The sequence below is a fragment of the Megalopta genalis genome, chromosome 6, assembly GCF_051020955.1.
Source record: "Megalopta genalis isolate 19385.01 chromosome 6, iyMegGena1_principal, whole genome shotgun sequence".
In the NCBI taxonomy this organism is placed as follows: Eukaryota; Metazoa; Arthropoda; class Insecta; order Hymenoptera; family Halictidae; genus Megalopta; species Megalopta genalis.
In genome coordinates this window covers 15,106,023-15,127,843 of record NC_135018.1, presented here as the reverse complement: position 1 = coordinate 15,127,843, position 21,821 = coordinate 15,106,023, and the positions used below count along the sequence as shown (strand labels likewise).

Genomic DNA, 21,821 nt, shown 5'->3' with positions numbered 1-21,821 from the left:
TTGGAATGGAATTTAAAGAATTTGTACATTTTGTTCACAATAATCTTTTTTACGTTACGAATTGTTTTTTTAATTTCATTGTAACTTGAGAATATTTGTCTATTTTTATTTATTATTGACATTGCTTTGTCAATTTGTTCCATTACAAATTGAATAGTGCTCACATTTATATCAAATAATTAAATGTATGAAATAATAGAAATGTTTCAGTTTATATTTCATTTCAGAAAAATCGATAGATGAAATTAATCGCCAATCGTCGATAGAAAGAGGCAATTCATTTTTCAATGGAATCGTTTATTATTTTTGTTATATTTTCATAATAAATATATTAAATATATCTTTTTATATTAAATAAATTAAATATATTTTTATATTAAATAAATTAAATATATTTTTATATTAAATAAATTAAATATATTTTTATATTAAATATAATAGAAATTAAAAATCGTTAATCTCATTTAGCGATTAACAGTAATATCTCAATCGTTAATTGCGACTAATTATTAAAAGAATGCAACCGTTAATGGTAATTAACGATTAACAGAAGTAATCGAAGAAGACGTCGATTAATTTTTTGTCCAACTCCGATTGAATACAAACTGTACAGTATCGCGCAAAAACTAGTCGCTGACTTTGATCACAGAAAACAGATGAAAAAAAACCTGCATGCATAAAATAGTAAAGTAAAACTGCTAGTTCCTTCGAGAGTTAGATTGAATAGTTTCACCTGCTACAATTAGTGGAAGCTGAATTTTCGCTGGAACATTATTAAACAGAGCAATAAAATTGTGCGACGCTCGAATGCGCGAACGAAGATCATTGAAATCGACCTATCGCTTATTCTTTATTTGTTAACGGCGTGATATCTGATACGCGTAACGGACGTTACCGGTCCTCTATTAACACGAATCGCTGGATAATTGTATTTGATAATTACACAGCGAGTCTATAATCACAGTGTGTTTGCATTCGTGCAGTAAATAACGCGCATCGAATTGGTTTCACGCGAATTTCCGTTACACCGGCTTCCCCGCGGATGCAATTCTCAATGTAAACCATCCCGATCGACTGTAATTCGTGTTCGAGCTTTAAATTAACATTTGCAGAAACGTGGCTGGTATTTTCGCTGCGCGCGATATTAACGAATTTTCTTCCACGCGGATATTAATTTCGCAATTTCGATAGAAGAATCTCCTTCGATTGGATAGCGAGCGTACAGAAATAATAATTATTTTAGTACAGCTTCGCGAACAAATTGCTGTACATTCGAATTGCTGTACAAATGAATCCGTACTCGAATTAAGCGTTATTCGAATAAATTCTTACTCTTAACGATATTTTTTAAACGATTATTGAGAATTCCTAAATATTAATTATTTGTAATGAAATTCGTATTATTTTATAAACAAGTACATGAATTCATATTGAATTTAGAAATTGTATAAATCCACTGCAATTCAGATTTGTAACACAAATTCATTACAATCGAACCTTATATTAAAAAGACTAAAAATAAAATATTAAAAATTTAAATTTCTATTATAAATCTATTACGATTAAATTGTCTATTCAAATTCCTCTAAAACTCAATTACTGTCTAAATCTGTAACAAAAAATCCATTGCAATTGAACTTTATATCAAAAATTATAATTTTGATTGTACGATTTGATCACATTGCGAAAGGTTTATTTTGAGGAATGGGTTAACTTTATTCGCATTAAGATGATTTCGACATGCGAGAGGATGAGTAAAGCCTGCAAAAGAGTTAATCGAAAGCAGTAGAAAGCTAAAAGGAATTAAAAAAACGTATTATTTTTGATCCATTGAAATTATTATAGAAAAATCGTGCTTAGTTTCTATTTTTTGCGATTTATGCGGATAAATCTCATTTCGCATAAACATCAGCGTTTCGATGATCCGCGAAAGGACAGACTTGAGAGTGGAGAAGAAAGCGTCCTACTAAACGATTAATTTTTAGCGCAACACCTGTATCGTTTTCAGTCGAATCGTGGACCCGAGTTCGAGTAAAAGGAGAAGAAAGTATTTTATTTCGAAGGCAGAATCCCGGGTGACATAAATATTGACACCGAACGGTTCGCGGACGCGTCCTCCGCCATAGTAAACGCGACAAGAGAACGCACGGTTGTTGCTGTAGGCGGAGTGCCGGGGCCCGCGTGCGATGCTGAGCGAATCTGCACAATGCATGTCGATCGGGAAACGCGCGAGACGCAGTACGCGACGAAATGCACCTGTGCATCCAGAGGATCCGCGACCGGTGTGCCACATCCATTGTCCGCGGCGTCGTAAACAATGGCAGCTCTCTCTCTCTCCCTCTCTCATTCTCTCTTTCTTCCTCTCTCTCTCTCTCTCTCCCTCTCTCATTCTCTCTTTCTTCCCCCCCCTCTCTCTCTCCCTCTCTCATTCTCTCTTTCTTCCTTTCTCTCTCTCTCCCTCTCTCATTCTCTCTTTCTTCCTCTCTCTCTCTCTCCCTCTCTCATTCTCTCTTTCTTCCTCTCTCTCTCTCTCCCTCTCTCATTCTCTCTTTCTTCCTCTCTCTCTCTCTCTCTCCCTCTCTCATTCTCTCTTTCTTCCTCTCTCTCTCTCTCTCTCTCTCTCTCTCTCTCATTCTCTCTTTCTTCCTCTCTCTCTCTCTCTCTCTCTCTCCCTCTCTCATTCTCTCTTTCTTTCTCTCTCTCTCCCTCTCTCTTTCTTCCTCTCTCTCTCCCTCTTTCTTTCTCTCTCTCTCTCCCTCTTTCTATCTCTCTCCCTCTCTCTCTCTCTTTCTATCTCTCTCCCTCTCTCTCTCTTTCTATCTCTCTCCCTCTCTCTCTTTCTATCTCTCTCCCTCTCTCTTTCCCCCTCTCCTTCTCTCTCTCTCTCTCTCTCTTGCTTTACTCGGCGTAAAAGACGCGAAAATAGCACGCCGCGCGTTAGCTTCTGCCAATTTCTTTGTAGAACCTGCACCGATTTATCGCGTCCATCCGCCTTGCGATCTAGCCGTGTGCGCGCGATAAGATCTCCCGCGGCGGACAGTCGCGGGAGACAAAGCGTTTTGCGCAGGAGAGCGTCGTCGCTCGTGAAACTTAACGACAGCGATGTCCGATGACATAAACGATGATGAACAATCGACTGATTGGATCGATCGATTTTACGAAACGCGTCAGCAGTTTGTGGAAAAAGGTTCAAAGATCGGGAAGCTTGAGACAGAGTTGAGCGAAATGTGAGCCGATCAATCATTAACGATCATAAGTGGTTAGTTGTTATTAGGCTGCGTATTTTTATGTGGAATAAACATTGTCTGTATGAATTTCAGGAGAGATCGAAACTAAACAGCGAGATAGTTCTGTTTTTCGAATCATTTTAATAGATTATTATAAATTAGTTATAATAATTAACAAGTTATTGATTTATTAATTAACAACGTGTCGGACTATCATTAGTTTCGACGTAATAAAATAATAAACATTCGAACGGCCGTCGGCCCTTTTCGACAAAAATATTACCGAGTTTGCTCAGGATCATTCACCATTTTATTTATTAATTTCTCTCAACATATTTTTTAGATGTACTTCCTCTAGACACGTTAGCATTTCTATATGAATAATACTGATAAGAACAGTAGGGAAAAGTAGGCTAACTAAAAATGACTCGTAGAAATTGTGTCTAATATTGCAGTTACTTTGCGCTGGCAGTAACGCTGCAATTATTCGTCTTTTTGTAACACACGATTAATTTACTAGTAACCGAGTAATGTTTATTAATCTCAAAATACGAAGTGGTTCGTGTTTAGATCATTATTAGAACGTGCGATCATTATAGATTGTGAATCTTAAGCATTTGCGACAGAAGTGAATAACAGATAAAACACGAAACTGTGAAGATAATCGAAACATTTTAGGATATATTGACACGCTATTGCCGACTTATTGGAAGGACTGAAAGAGAAATTTCATTTTTATTTTATGTTTATTTCATTTCTGTTCCTTGATTAGAAACTTCTTTCCGATTGACTCGGAAATTCTTTGCCTGGCATAAATCTATCGGCAGCTTAGCGATCGCTGTTTAGTAGTGGGTGTACTTTCCGTGGTGACTGTACTTCACACTCGTTGCAAAAATAGAGTAAAGGCGAGCTGTTCGATCGATTATTTTTCTTTCTTCCGTCGAAGAACCATAAGAGAGTTATTAGCAAAATCTATGTGCCATGGGAAGAATTTTTGAATAGCTCATAAATTACTCATTTTTTGAGCAGCCTCGAGCCTCTCCAGCCTCAGCTCTGTGTAGACCGCTTAGATGCGATCTCGGTTATTTTCACGCTTGACAGGCTGCGAAAGAGGGACAGAGTGATCCTCGTTCGGTACTTCAAAGCTCTTTGCGGCCGGGAATGGTGCAACAGCATAAAAATTTCAAATGAACCACGTTCCATTACTTTCTGGACTTTACAGGTCCCTTTACTTTATTTAATATTATAGTAGAATCGTTGGTAGAATAAAAGAACATTTCTATCGTCTCTGTAACCCACAAATCAGAATTATGCGTTATTCGAACGAATAATTATCTGAGATCATTATTCGAACGAATACTTTCCACTCGAATATTTTATGCGATTATAATTGTTGAGTGTTTTCCTTTTTACGTAATTTTAATAAATCGATAAACTATGAAAAGACTCCTTACACTCTATCATTTTTATTCGAATCGATTATTTTCCTTATAAATTCCTACACGAATAAATTCTTATTCGAATGAATTCGAATATTTGAATAAAATCTTATTCGCCTAGATTTTTATCTGGATAGATTTTTATTCGTTAGTTTTTATCTCTTACTTTAATTTAAATCAATTATTTCCCGTACGAATTCTTGTACGAATAAATTCTTATTCGAATAAAATCTTATTTAGATGAATTCGAATATTCGAATAGAATCTTATTTAAATTGTGTGTGTGTGTGTGTGTGTGTGTGTGTGTGTGTGTGTGTGTGTGTGTGTGTGTGTGTGTGTGTGTGTGTGTGTGTGTGTGTGTGTGTGTGTGTGTGTGTGAATTGGAATATTCGAATAAAATCTTATTTAGATGAATTCGAATATTCGAATAAAATCTTATTCAGATGAATTCGAATATTCGAATAAAATCTTATTCGTCCAGATCTTCGTTTAGATGAATTTTTATTCGATTGGATATCATTTCGATAGCGTCGAATAAAATTCTATTCTAATCGAATTTTTACTCTACAAAAATTCGCAGAAAAATCAGCGATCTACCAAATTACGCAAAGACGAGAGAATACAAGATTCGCCGTGCATTAAAATCATTTCGCGAACCGATCGATCAGAAACATTTTGTTCGAAAATATCCGATAGAAAATGCCACGATCTTACAAAATTGTTTACCGAACGTCACGAAAAAATCGCGAGCGTAACTTCTGCAGAAACCGACGGTTCTGGTTTCCAGCGGTTGAGTCAACGATTAGAGAAAATGGTATTGGACAAAGGACCGCGGTTCTTAACTGAAATTACATCCATTTACAGTTTCATGAGCTTAAAAGGGCGAGGACGCGTAACGTTTGGTTACCGTTACGCTTTCCGGATTGCGACATTTAAAGCGTTGGCCGCGATCGACATTTCCGACAGGATTCGCGTGCAAGCTTGTAGCTCCGCGCGTTTGCCACTGTGTGTGTTTCAGTGTATCTCTGTGTGAGCGTGTCCGTGTGTGGTAGACAATGCGAATAAGAAAGAGGCTGTGTCGCGACCGTGCCGAACGAATTCATGGTCGAAGCCATGGGATCGGCGACCAGAAAGTTTTCTGCTGCTGGATCTAAGTTTACCGAATTGCCGATTTCACTCTCCGTTTTTTTATTGTGTCGAATCGAACGCACCGCGTGTGCTTCTCAATCGGGATTTCAAACAATGCGCGCTTACTGCCTCTCCTAATTAGCCAATGCTAATTAGCCAATACTCCTAATGCCAATGCAGTTTACGGAAGATCGATCTCGATTCTGCAGTTTTTTGTTGGCGGCGCGGTTGACTTTAAGAGCCGGATAAATGTTGAAATCGTTTATTCTATTTATTCGGTGGATGGCATTTTCAACCGACTCGTAATGTGTGATTTCAAATTTAATTAATCGAATTATCGATTTTTATTAGATAGAACATGTTTTAATCGTTACTTCAATTTAGTCAGTGGTTCAATGGTGAGTCGAGTATTTTTCACTCAAATTATATTTCTAAAGTGTTTGAATGAAATCGTCGACTTTTATTACACAAGTAATTACTTCGGTCAATGTTTTCCATTTATTTAGTGTTTGAAAGGTTAGTTAAAGGAAAACATGTTTCTCAATTTTAACTATTCATTAGTAAATTAACTAAATCGTCGATTTTTATGAGTCTGGAAAATCTTGAATTTCATTTATTCAGCGTTTTCATTGTCAGTTGAATATTTTAATCAATTCAAAATATGTGTCCAAATTAAGTTGACTAAATCGTCGATACTTATAAGACAGGAAAATCTTGAATCGTTTCATCAATTTATTCAGCGTTTTCATTGTCGGTTCAATATCTTCATCAATTAAAAATATATTCCTACATTAAGTTGAATTAAATCGTCGATATTTATGAGACAGAAAAGTCTCGAATTGTTCCCTAAAATTTTGCGTTTCAATTGCGACTTGAGCATTTGAAACCGACTCGAAACATATTCCTAAATTAAGTTGAATTAAATCGTCGATTTTTATGAGACAGAAAAGTCTCGAATTGTTCCTTAAAATTTTGCGTTTCAATTGCGACTTGAGCATTTGAAACCGACTCGAAACATATTCCTAAATTAAGTTGAATTAAATCGTCGATTTTTATGAGACAGAAAAGTCTCGAATTGTTCTTTAAAATTTTGCGTTTCAATTGCGACTTGAACATTTGAAACCGACTCGAAACATATTCCTAAATTAAGTTGCATTAAATCGTCGATTTTTATGAGACAGAAAAATCTCGAATTGTTTCTTAAAATTTTACGTTTCAATTACGACTTGAGTATTTTAAACCGACTCAAAATATGTTCCGAAATTAAAATGAATTAAATCGTCGATTTTTATGAGAGAGAAAAATCTCGAATTGTTCCTTAAAATTTTACGTTTCAATTGCGACTTGAGCATTTTAAACCGACTCAAAATATGTTCCGAAATTAAGTCGACTTAAATCGTCGATATCTACGATACAGAAAACTCTTGAATCATAAGAAGACAGTTTTGTATCTGCTACCAGGCGAGAAAGTAAAACCTCCGAAGAACATTCAATTTTAATCAAGAAACGATTCTTAACAAAACATAAAATCTCGTTTTTAGCTAAAACCAATAACGTTAAGAGTAAAAAGAAAAATGACGAGCAACATCCAGAGACACTTCCAAATAAGAATGCTCAGCTCTCGTTGCTGTTCACACGCAATTATTACGACGAATAGAGATACCGTCGCCGTTCAGATCGTGAATAAAAAATAAATTGAATCATCGATTGGTAAACAAATTATTATTCAACGTGGTTCTCGGTGTGACAGGAGTTACACAGTTTCAATGGAGTCGCAGTCGCGCCGGAACCGAGCATAGCCAAATACGACCGAATCCGATCGGAGGAAGGTAAACCGAGCACCGCGACGAATTAAAAGTAAAGTAGATTGGAATCGCGCGTGTTTGAACTGGTCCAATAGGACCCGCTGCGTTCCTGGAATCCGTTTGTTTGCAACCCGATCAACGGAGTCGGGCGTTTGCGCGACGATATCGATATGATCGATATCGGCTGTTCCGACGTTCGTTTGCTATTTGCATTGCAAACGACGACACGCAACGCGCGGCTCGGAAATCGGAGCGACTTGATTTCGACGCGATTGCATCGGACATCGATTTCTCTGCGAACGGTCGCGTCGCCGATGCTGCGCGCGCGAAGAAGAAAGTTTGTCGTCTAAACATTCTTTCACGTTCGAAGGACGACGACGCCGGACGGGGAACAAATATTTCGAATGCTCGGACGGCTAATTAACAAATCGCTGTTCTAATTCAATGCTGAGACATTTGACAAAAAAAGAAACGTGATTTAGTAATACATATTACTGTACTACGTTTGTGTATGTATAATGCAATATTAACGCAATAATGACTCCCATTAATTGAGCCGTTTATTTTGAAAGTGGCATAAGTCACTTTGTTTTTAAGTCGATAATATCGACTTAAATATATTCTATTTAAGGGTTTGCGTTTTAACACGTTTAAAAATATGGATGCTAACTTTCGAGAAGATTTACTTGTATTTGTTATCTCAGGATACCGATATTTTTCTCAGTATAAATAATTTCGTATAAACATTAAAAAAATCACCACTTTTCATTACGGTAAAGTGACTCTTATGCCACTTTCAAAATAAACGGCTCAATTATTCCGACACCTTTTAAAACGCAATAGCTTTTTTCAGAACTGGACTAAACGACTTGAATCTTTTTTTTTAGACGACACAGGCAGCAGTCTACTAGACCATAATTGGAATGCTTTTTTGAAATTTTGCTATCGCTTAGAACGACGAAAGAAAATAAAGAACTCTCGTTTTTTAAATTTTCATCTAAACCTGTGAGAGTTAAAAAATGTGTTCTGTAGATTCATTCTTGACGAATCGCTGGGTTGTGCATTCAAAACAAGCCCGGATTTTGAACTTAAAATTTGTTAAATTCAGTGATGTTTTTGCTAAATTTTGTAAAATGTTTAGACACGGGAATTCTACGTTGCCCGCGGTTGTAGAATTAATATAAAAAAACCATGGTTCAACGCGTAAACTAAAAATTGCGAAAAAGTACGTTTTTTTAAAAAATCACGGATAAATCTAATATCTTTCGAACGTTGCACAAAGTTCCATCGAACATCGAGCACTGCCAAAAAATCCGTAATTCCATTGTAAACGTTTTCGATGCGTAACTCACGTTTTTCTCGTCATAACTTTGGTCGTCGGGCAAAGCTGCTGTCAGAGAACAAATGCGTTTACGAACCTGCAAAACGAAGAAAAAACACGTTTAGCAATGAAATATACATGATCGAATCGTTCGTTCAATTATTTCTCCATTATTCATCGAGTTAAACACCGACAGATTATTTCGCAAGCAACGCATATTTCGCCGCGAATTTTCCAAGTTCAATCACGTTCTCACGAATAATTAATTTCACTTCGGTACAACGTTTTTATTTATTTGATGCGATGAACGTAGGATTGAACGCGTAGCTTTCGTCGAAGCTGTTACGCTTCGAAGGCGATCGAAAGATAAAACATGATACACGACATTGTATAGCTTAATTAATTTTCGTCTGCGTACGAGGTCAAGCGTCCGCGACACGTGAAATTGGATCGCAAATATCGCGATAACGATGGATCTGGAGAGAATACCTTCCCCTATCCAGGGGACCAGGGTCGGGCATTATTCGAATTGTTTCGAATAAATATTTATCTAGAATAATTACTCGATTTGTTTCGAGTAAATATTCTAGATAATAATAATAGTAGTAGATGATAATAATAATATTCTATATATATATATATAATATTATTATTATCTACTACTATTATTATATATCTAGAATATTATATATATCTAGATATATAATAATAGTAGTAGATAGTAATAATAATTATAGTAATAGATAATAATAATAATAATAATAATAGTAGATAATAATAATTAATAATCTAGAATATTATATATCTAGATATATAATATTCTAGATATATAATAATAGTAGTAGATAGTAATAATAATTATAGTAATAGATAATAATAATAATAATAGTAGATAATAATAATTAATAATCTAGAATATTATATATCTAGATATATAATAATAGTAGTAGATAATAATAATATTCTAGATATATTATTAAATATTATATATATAGAATAATTATTCGATTTCTTTCGAATGAACATCTATCTAGAATAATTATCCAAATTGTTTCGAATAAATGTTTAACCAGAATAATTATTCGATTTGTTTCGAGTAAATATTTCATAATTATTCGAACGAATTCGTCTTAGTCGAATATTTTATTCGAACAAATAATCATTCATTATTCGCGACGAATTATTTTAGCTGTTTATTCGAATAAGTTATTTAAATAAGTTATTTTAATCGATGAACTATATGGATATTATATCAGCATATTTTATCATTTTTATTGAAGTCGATTGTTCCCCGTATTAATTACCGTACAAATAAATTCTTACACGAATAACGAAGAACACTTCTTATTCGGCTGAATTTTCGTTCGAATAACTTGTTGTCCGGATAAATTTTCGCTTCGATAATGTCGAACCAAATTTCGCCCAGCTCTGCAACGGACGAGCATGCGTCGCAGAGAAGACGACGCGTTTCGATAAATCGCCAGCTGGACGACCACTAGGATAAGTACAAACGCGATTACATACATATATATATATATATATATATATATATATATATATAAGTGAAACGCGAACGCAGCGTTCGTTTAAATTTTTGCATTTTTTTTCATAGGCATTCGACGAGCCTGTCCCTCGTTACCGAACAATCATCGACGGCGTAACAATCGTCGTTTGTTGCGCAACCTTAATTACCCGCGCATCGGTGATTATGATAGTCGTTCGGATTAAATATCCCGAGAAACTGAGGCTATTATCTCATCCGCGTGGCGCCGAGATCCGCGTCACGATCATCTTAATGAATTCTTTCCAACGGAGAAACGCCGTGGACTCGCAATTAATAACAATTCAACGCTTCATCGGGCAAAATACGTTCCTATTCGTTTCTTTATCAATAGTTCCGCAGCATCGGTCTTCTTCGCAGTCTCCAGTCGTTCTTTCATTAATCCTCACAGATTCCCTTATTACGCGATTACGGATTATTAATCTCTCTCCGGACCGGTCATCGATTTAATCAAAGGTTTCGTTGTTCCTCTGACACTTCGATTCATTAGTCTTCCGTTCGAAGAGCCCGCGATGATCTTTAGTCGTAATTAGACTGCGGATTCTATGCATTTCGGAGAAAAATGTGTTGGTCGCACATAAGACCGTAATGATGTTCTAATGATGTTGTTACGTTATTTGCAACTTATTACGATCACTGAAAGAGGTAAGATCATTCTGACTAACTTATGTTTCTACCAATCAACTTAGACCATTCGAAAGATCATTCTAAATAATTCATGTTTCTTACAATTAACTTATATCATTTTTAGTTTGCATAAAGATGTTGATATATGTATGTATACATACATAATTATTGTTTGTTAATATATGTATACATACATAATTATTATCTGTTAATATATGTATACGTATTTACATAATTATTGTCTGTTAATAAATATATACACATATGTACAATTATAGTTTATTAATATATATACAATATTATTAATATAATATTATTAATATATATCGATATAATATAATCTACATATATATGTAATTATTAGACTGCTGATTTTATGCTTTTACGATAGAAATGGCCAGCAATAAAATACGAAAATCTAAATGCATCGGATTACTTAAGAACATTGTCGGACATCTCCTCTCCAATTCATTAGAATTATGAAAAGGAGAAATATATTATTATTCAACTTCTTCTTTCCCAGTATTGAATTAGATAATTTTGCACGTATAAAAGATGTTGCATTTTAACGTGCCAATAATCGCGAATTGGTCAATTATTAAAAATGTTAATTCAGCTACGATACCGTTAAGATTGTCACGTAACAAAAATGAAAACTATCTTGTAAAACGATTTACAAACAAAGCGCAAGAGATACAGGAGTGCAAAAATGATGGAAATTCTATCGTGGAAACGTTAAAGAAAAATCTTGAAATCGGACCGAGAGAGAGGAGCACGACCTAAAACTGTCATTCCTTGAACAGACATCTTTGATTCATATGGAAACTGTTATCACGGCGAACCGAGAGAAAAATTAGAAAATTTAAACGAATCGTTCGCCGATCTATCCCGCTTTTCTCGCGGCTCCATTCTCATCCCTTATTTAATTGAACTTATTATTCGGCGGTCTCGATCGTGTAACTACTTCATCCGCCACTTTTCCTCTGAACGCTGCTGCGCCACTATTTCCAATTTATTCATCGAACATCGTCTCACTCGACGATATCCCCGATCGATGCATCTCTGGCGCTGGCAGGAAATAAATTGCATTTAAAAACAACGAGGCACTGGTGGGCCCGTCCGAGGATTTTTAATTGTCCGGTCACGGAAATGCCGCGACATGTTATAATAAATATCAATAATCTACAGTGCGATCGAAGCGCGATTGACACTTTTTACAGGATATTTCAACTTGCCGATAACAACAGCGATAAAATAGGACATATTTGCAGCGAATGTCACAAAATTCACAAAAGTTCTCGCATACTGTTTACCTAATTTACTGATTAATATCATAATGACATAATATGTATTTTTGTTCCGTTACTGTGAAAATTGCTATTTACCCGTACGTATATAAAACAAAATAAAATAAATTAAATTAAATTTCTTTAAGATGTTAAAGGGATCAGTTTACTAGACAATGGCGAAAAAGATTGTTTTCGCAAATTGCAATTGGTTGGAAGGATAAGAAAACATTATTAACATAAACATAAAAACATGTCAGTTTCTTTTCTACGCAAGCATGAGAATTTTATGCTTTATATATTTTATATAATATTAATAATATTATAATTATATAATATTATTTATATTATTATAATTTATTATATAATAATTAATATTCTTAAGAATTTATATTATATAATATTATTTATATTATTATAATTATAATTTATTATATAATAATTAATATTCTTAAAAATTTATATTATTATAATTATATAACATTATTTATATATTTTATCCAAATCAAATTCCTTTCTTTTTCGGTGTGGCGTTTGCGTATTATTGCTCGAAAATAAAGCAATTCAAGCTATCTCCGAAGAAAAAGAATTAAAGATACATATCACATACGTCCGCTGTCATTTTGCCCGGGACTGTACCAGCCGTGCGCCAAGAATCAACGAAATCGCGATCTATTATTTTTGTCCGGTGAATGGAGACAGACGGTATCGATTGTATGTTACGTCGGACCAAAGACGCTTATTCTTCGCGATATAGGATGCCCTTCCCTGTAATCGCGCTTTGTCGACCTTTTCGCAATCCTCTTTGCCGCCCTGGCGTCGACCCGGCCGAAGTATTGGCCGGCTGTAAACACCTAGGCTGGGAAGGTGTGCGTAACCTGTCGAAGGGTCCGTGTCGCGTAAATGAATTACGACGGACGGAAGCGAGCGCGACACCCGTTTCCACGACCACAGAACAGCCTACGTACGTCAAACCCTGTAGGAAAATGTGTCTCCCTATTTACGTCTGTTCGGAATTTCATATTATCGATAAAGTGGTCTTTTTGACGAATTAATTTCTTCATGTAATGTTCCTAAAAAGATTGCGATTTATTTTGACAGAAAAATTTTTGGATTGAAAAACATTTGAAAAATGTACTTGATAAAATATCTACCAATAATAAAATAAGTATTACTCATTGAACAAACTGCCTACCAATAATAAAACAATTATTACTCGTCAAGTAAACTGTCTACCAATAATAAAATAATTATTACTCATTGAATGAACTGTCTACTAATAATAAAATAATGACTGGTCATCAAATAAAATGTCTACCAATAATAAAACAATTATTATTCATCAAGTAAATTGTGTGCCAGTAATAAAATAATTATTACTCATTAAATATACTGTCTACCAATAATAAAATAATGACTGGTCATAAAATAAAATGCCCACTAATAATAAAGCAATTATTATTCACTAAGTAAACTGTCTGACAGTAATAAAATAATTATTACACGTTAAATAAACTGTCTACCAATAATAAAATAATGACTGGTCATCAAATAAAATGTCCACCAATAATAAAACAATTATTATTCATCAAGTAAATTGTGTGCCAGTAATAAAATAATTATTACTCATTAAATATACTGTCTACCAATAATAAAATAATGACTGGTCATAAAATAAAATGCCCACCAATAATAAAGCAATTATTATTCACTAAGTAAACTGTCTGACAGTAATAAAATAATTATTACACGTTAAATAAACTGTCTACCAATAATAAAATAATGACTGGTCATCAAATAAAATGTCCACCAATAATAAAACAATTATTATTCATCAAGCAAACTGTCTATCAGTAATAAAATAATTATTACACGTTAAATAAACCGTCTACCAATAATAAAATAATCACTAGTCCTCGTATAAAATGTCTACCGACAATGAAATAATCGTTGGCACTAAAATAAAATGATCGCCGCAGCCCGATGACACCATCTGACGACATAGATCAAGCTGATTACGAAAATTTCGAGGAGCATTATTTTTGACAAATACAATTAGGTCGAAGTTGGCATACGATTACCATATACAGTGGCTCGCAAACATTTGTTCCGGGAAAGGTGGACGTACATCGTCCGAGCCTACATCATTGTAATTTCGGAATTTAACTTTGAAATACGAAAGAAATGTGTCACGGTTAAGCAAATACGAGCCGTAACAATAATTTTGACACATGCATTGTTTGCCGACAAGGCGCGGGAAAACGCGTGACTCACGCCCGCTCGCGCGAAACATCGCAGCTGAAATTAATGTGTAAACTGCGCCGCCGAATAAAATTGATGCACGCGACACGATATTTGATAAGCGAAAATTGGTGGGGCGTTGTTGACGGAAATTGTCACCGACGGATTGTTTGCTCTCGTTCCGGGGACACTCGACTTGACGGCGGCAAAGAATTGTTGGCTGTAATCCAGACAAATTGGCATCGGACTGTAGCATAAATTACAGTGCATAGTTATGAAAGTTCAGCGTTTATAACTTTGTACGCTCGGGATTGCGGTTATAGACCACGCGACGTTATTTAGAACTCTTAATTAGCTGGAATCGGTAGAACTTTTTTTTTATCCGATAGACAATCTCATTTTTCACTCGTTAATATAGCTTGAACGTAGGCCAAACAGATCAAATACAATCAAAAGATTTAGCCCACAATGAATTTACGTAACGAGCGTGTCATTTTCAAAGCAATTTTCATGCACTCGAAACGGTATCCAATTGATTGCACATGCTATTGCGGTGCGATAAAGAACAAACACCAAATCTACGTTGAAAACTGTTCGAAAGGCTCGTTTTATTTTCAGAATAATTTGCTGTGTATCTTAAACAATGCTTTTTTGAAATGTATACATTTATGAATTGAGTTTCACGATATTTTCTACGCATTCAAAACTTTGAATATTCAACTGTCGTCCGTGTGTGGGCGTGATAAAATGCAATGACCGACGGCATTTTGAAAGTAATTCACGGAGCCAATATTACACTCGGAAGAACTATGACGCGTTGGAAACTGTTAATCAAACACGTAATCGTATACATATATCTGATGGAACGCAATCACTGAAACCACGTTAAAAGTAATTTGTAATGGTAATTTCATTTCCAAAGCAATGTCTATGTACCCGAAAACGTGCTTGAAGTGTTCAATTGCGTGCTCGATAATATACACCGCCAAATCCGCTTCACAAAAGATTTATAGTGACCATTTTGTACAGTTGCGGAGCACTCGCAATAAAAGTCCGCGCTTCGGTCGCGACCGGTGGACCGAAAATCATTTAAAAATTCGTTCTCCGAGAAGAAATCGCGTTTTATCGGTACACGCAGATGCGAAGCGAATCAGCACAATTTTCCGCGGCACTCTGGGTTCCGGCGTCCAGCAATTTTTCCGTAGACAGAGCACACGTGAAAAATTCAATTTGCGTGGTCGCACAAGCATTCGCCGTTTAAGCTTCGAATCGCTTCCGGAACATTGGACGACGATGAAATTTCTTCCACTCGAACGCACGATCTAACGACCAATATACATATAATAATGCATATATCGCGCGTTTCGCCGACAGATATCCAACTCGCCGCGACAAGAATGACGAATGAACCGCAAAGACTTCCCATGGAAAGGCGCAATACATACGTCCCGCGGACCTGAGATCATTCTACGTATCACGAAAGGAAGAAATAATTATTTGAAATCATTCATTTCTATGTAGTTACAAATATAAATTTCTATAATTTTAATGGAGTTCTAAAATCTTTTTACAAACTCGCAAATAAATTTCTATATTTATTATAAACGTACTTGCGAATTTTATGTGATTTCATAGAAATTTAGAACGTTTGTTATTCGAATATTGATGGGAAACAATCGGCGCACCGTGTCGATTATTACGAAGTGACAACACATTCTTTTTGTTTATTCATTTTACTGTCCATATTTTTACACGTAACGTTAAATTAATTTATAAAAACTCTGTATTTATCCTTAAAAAAACGGATCAGAAATGAATAAATTCAATTTTATAAAATAAAATCAATTCAATTTTTGCAAAAGTTAAACCTTCGAATGGTCAGAAATGCTCAATTTTGCCATTTTTTCCGCTACTATGTCGTTTGTCTGATAGCTGACATTTTTTTCTTCCACGATCATTCGTTCTTTAGATACGTGCCACGTCATTTTCTGCATTCTTACCGACTCTTAAGGCACCTGTCATTTTCTTCTGTCACCATTCGTCATCGAGATATGTACCAGTTTTTCCAGTCTTCGTTAATGTCCAGATTATTTTGTCCATCGTTTTTCGTCCTCGTTAATTTACGACATGTTCAACGAAACAAGCGTATAATCTCTATCTCGAGACATTTATCATTTTATTTTATCGTTCCCAGCGTTCGTGAAACATCGTACCTTTTCTTGACCGGCCATTATTTCTTGTTTTCCTTAATTTATGGCGCGTTTAACGAAACGAGCGTTTCCCGGCCAGCTGGTCTCAAGACATTTACCACTTTTTATATCGTTATTGATCTTCAAAATGCACGACATTCTTTGACTCCGTCGATTTTAGCCATGCTGGCCATTATCGATAATCTTCATTAATTCGTGGCGCATTCAACGAGGCCACTGTTTAATCCAACTGATTTCAAAACATTTACCATTCTTTGTAACATTATTAATCCTTCAAAACACGCACAACATTCTTTGACTCCGTCGATTTTAGCCACGCTGGCCATTATCGATAATCTTCATTAATTCGTGGCGCATTCAACGAGGCCACTGTTTAATCCAACTTATTTCAAAACATTTACCATTCTTTGTAACATTATTAATCCTTCAAAACACGCACAACATTCTTTGGCTCCGTTGATTTTAGCCACGCTGGCCATTATCGATAATCTTCATTAATTCGTGGCGCATTCAACGAGGCCACTGTTTAATCCAACTGATTTCAAAACATTTACCATTCTTTGTAACATTATTGATTCTTCAAAACACGCACAATATTCTTTGACTCCGTCGATTTTAGCCATGCTGGCCATTATCGATAATCTTCATTAATTCGTGGCGCATTCAACGAGGTCACTGTTTAATCCAACTGATTTCAAAACATTTACCATTCTTTCTAACATTATTAATCCTTCAAAACACGCACAACATTCTTTGACTCCGTTGATGTTAGCCACGTTGGCCATTATCGATAGTTCTCATTAGTTTATGACACAATTAACGAATCGAGCGTTAAATTCGGCAAATTAAAATTACGACTCTTATATTAATATTACGAACTTTAACTTTATCCATCGTTATGAAACAATACAAATCCATTTTATCATTTTCAAAACATTTACCATTCTTTCCATCATTATTAATCTTTAAAGCACACGCGAAATTTTCCGCTTCAATGATTTTGAACGTACGGCTTATTATTCCCCGTTTCCATTAATTTACTATAAAACGATTCCCGAGAGCGGAAAGTTTCATCCAACTTCTAAGACCGTGTTCAGCCGTTACGGTTCCCAGTGACGCGGATAATTATTTCCTCGGTTAATAAAGCCTGTTTCACGATCGCCGCGTCGAGGTTTAACTGCGGATCAAAGATCGCCAGGCGTCGCTGTAAAACAGCGACGACTTTTCATTAACACGTTCCGTGCCGAGCTTTTTTACTCGAATCTTCACACTTTGATATTTTACTAAAACTTGATGTATTACGTGCAATTATTAATTCTCGTACACATAACAACGTAACAAAAACTTATCAACGCCCATTCTTGCGGTGGAAATTGATTCTTCGGTTCTAAATTTCTTGTAAACAATTTGTTCAGTTCACTAAGTAAACATGCAAGCGTGTACCATCGATGGTACACGTGGCACGGAACGTGTTAAACGAAGAAACCGCTTCGGATCGAAGATAAAGCTGAGATAAGGCTGCCGAGAAGCGCCCGAATTAATACGTATCGAGTACAATGGAAATCGTATCGAAACCATCGAATCGAACCGGCGAAGAGTGGACGCGTCACCCCCGCGTTACTATTGCACACGGAGTTTGGAAAGAATGATCGTCGCTTCCGTCGTTTATGACTCACTGTTCGACTATCTGGTGCGCCTAACGTAGGTGGAGAGGAGAGGCCAGATGGCAGAAGGGCGAACCAGGAAAGCTCCGCGCTAGGCGTCAAGAAACTTTCGCATAAGGGTCGAAACCCACTTACAGTGGCCCACAGAAGTGTTCGTACATCTTTCAAAACGCAATCGGTTTTTGCAAACTGAACTAAATCACTTGCATCTTTTTCAGATGACAGACGCACTTGGTCTACTAGACGATGGCTGAAAAGTTTTCTTTTTTAATTTTGCCATTACTTGGCACGAAAAGAAATAATTAAAAACCCTCGTTTTTTTAACTTTTTTTTAATATGAGCCTTTAACGAAAATTTATTGAAAATTTATTTTATTTAATTTTTATTTATTGAAAATTTATTTTATTTAATTTTTATTTATTGAAAATTTATTTTATTTAATTTTTATTTATTGAAAATTTATTTTATTTAATTTTTATTTATTGAAAATTTATTTTATTTATTTTTGCCTTTCGTACATCTCCGTAACTTATATCCGTGCTGAAAATTTAATCGTAATCGGTTAACCCGGAGTCGAGCTACAGGCGTTGAAGGATTTTAAAAATCACAGATCTCTTACAGTTTTTTTTTTTGGTGAAAATCGTGATAAAACTGCGATTTTTGCGATTTCTAATTTCTCGTAACTCGTAACAACGTGAACCGATTTCGATTTTTGAATTTTCAACACACATATAAGTTATCGAGATCTACGAAAGACAATTTTTTAATTTTCGTTACAGGCTCAGATAAAAAAGTTAAGAAACGAGAGATGCTTATTTCTTTGTCATTCCAAGTAATAGCAAAATTAAAAAAAAAAAAGCATTTCTGTCATCGTCTAGTAGACTAGTTCGTCTATCATCTAAAGAAAAAATTCAAGTCATTTAGTTCAGTTTTAAAATAGTTATTGCGTTTTAAAAGGTGTATAGACACTTTTATTAGCCACTGTACATGCCAAGCACGGTCACGCTCCGAGCCCGAAATATTCTTTCGTTTGGTTTTTACATTAACCTCTTAGGCACTATGCGCCACTATAGTGGCTTTGTTTGTTAAATTGTTAAAAGTTAAAACGCGTGTATCATATCTTTAAGAAAAATTATAATTTAATCGTCAAACACTTCATTCCAATGTACTCGTGTAAAGAACAGCATTATCCGTCACACATTGCAGTGCCGTATCATTTACGCGTAATTCGCGTTGAACTCTGCCGTACAGAGAAACAGCCCCGCGCAAAATTCAGCCGTGCCTAAGAGGTTAACCGTTTGCGTACCAGACGGTTCTGAAAAAACAGGATCGAAAAGCGCCGAAGAGCGCAATAGCTCTCCTTCGATTATGTGTCAAAAAAGGCTGAAGAGCGCAATAGCGCTCCTTCGATTATGTGTCGAGAGAAGCCGAAGAGCGTAATAGCGCTCCTTCGATTATGTGTCAAAAAAGGCCGAAGAGCGTAATAGCGCTCCTTCGATTATGTGTCGAGAGAAGCCGAAGAGCGCAATAGCGCTCCTTCGATTATGTGTCGAAAGAAGCCGAAGAGCGCAATAGCGCTCCTTCGATTATGTGTCGAAAAAAGCCAAAGAGCGCAATAGCGCTCCTTCGATTATTTGTCGAAAAAAGCCAAAGAGCGCAATAGCGCTCCTTCGATTATGTGTCGAAAAAAGCCAAAGAGCGCAATAGCGCTCCTTCGATTATGTGTCGAAAGAAGCCGAAGAGCGTAATAGCGCTCCTTCGATTATGTGTCGAAAAAAGCCGTAAAACATAAAATAAAACGTTATGAATGAAAATATATATACTATTAATTTAGAATAGGTAACAACAAAATGCAAATTGGATCACTGACAGCGATGCGACGCGCGACGTGTACATGCGTCTGAAAGACTGAGCACGTTTCGACAAATTTCGGGTGGGCCGTAGGTCGTCTGTTTCGGCCAAATGCCCTGGCTTTTCTCGACACAAAATCTGAAGAGCGCAAAAGTGGCTCGTGGTACGCAAACGGTTAAGAGTGTTCACACTGTGAGCGCCGCTCACATTGGCCGTGCCGTCAGGCCAATGGCTGTTGGCACAGCACACGCTGGAGCACAGAACCCGAGCTTGGCATGCAAGCGTGTTTCGACCGTAATCGTCTCTTCGTCGTTTATGGGAAACTCGTAACAAAGTTTATGCCAGAGAGGAGCATCGTTGAAATTGTAGCGATAGCGCATACGCGACAAAGATTTTCAAGTTGCTTCACACGTTGTGCGTTCTACGTTCCAATTTATCACGCGTCAACTTTAACGTGTTAGTTGTTCGCCGTACAGTGACTCCCGTTAATATTCCGACACTTTTCAAAAGGGGAAACTTTTTCGGAACTGAACTGAATGACTTGAATTTTTGTCAGATGATTCAGCGGTCAGTCTACTAGATCATAATTAGAATGATTTTTTAAAATTTTGCTACTGCTTAAGATGACGGAAGAAAATAAAAAATTCTAGCTTTTTAACCTTTTTATCTAAGTGTATAACACTAATTTAAAAAATGTGTTTCGTATGTCTTGGTAAGTTATATGCATGTTAAAAATTTCACCGAAATCGATTGATCTTGGTACGAGTTGTAAACAATTAAAGATCGCAAAAATCGCAGTTCTGTCCCGATTTTGGACACTTTCGATCAACAAGTGTGAGAAATTTGTAGTTTCTTACAATCTTTTAACGGTTGTAACTTGACTTTGCGTTAACCGATTTCGATGAAATTTTCAGCATACATCTAACTTACCAAGATTTACAAAACGCATTTCTTATATTTTCGTTACGGGCTCGGATAAAAAACTTAAAAAACGAGAATCTTTTATTTTGTTTTATTTAGTTTATTTTGACATTCCAAGTAATAGCAAAATTGTAACAAAATAGTTTCGTCATCTTAATGTACTAGTTCCTTTATCATCTAAAAAAAAATTCAAATCGTTTATTCCAGTCTTAAAAAGGTTATTGCGTTTTAAAAAGTGTCTGAATATTAACCTTTTAGGCACGACGCGCCACTATAGTGGCTTTCGCGGATGTCATCTTTCAGAACGACACGCCACTATAGTGGCTTTCGCGGATGTCATCTCTCTGGACGACGCGCCACTATAGTGACTTGCTCTAGTAGCTCACTCACTCATTGTTTGAATCAAATAATCGTCTTCATATGCATTGTTTCTCATTTCTTTTGTCTTCACATCGATTTATAACAGTCTACAGGGTGTCACAAAAATGTCTCGCAATCCGGAAATGGCGGGTTCCTTGGGTCATTTGAAGCAACTTCTTC

At 35.9% G+C, this 21,821-nt stretch overlaps 1 protein-coding gene across 9 annotated transcripts in view; it reads right to left on the bottom strand.

Annotated features, from left to right (window-relative positions):
- The window catches only part of KrT95D (phosphofurin acidic cluster sorting protein KrT95D), a 138,880-nt gene that overhangs the window by 60,549 nt on the left and 56,510 nt on the right, over positions 1 to 21,821 (bottom strand). Inside the window, exon 2 of one of the 9 annotated variants that reach the window (XM_076522717.1) lies at positions 8,952 to 9,017. The exons of the other annotated variants lie outside the window; for them this stretch is intronic. Within the exon in view, the coding sequence (XP_076378832.1) occupies positions 8,952 to 8,965 (14 nt within the window). The 5' untranslated portion in view covers positions 8,966 to 9,017. The remainder of the gene's footprint in view (positions 1 to 8,951; positions 9,018 to 21,821) is intronic. 9 annotated transcript variants of the gene reach the window in all.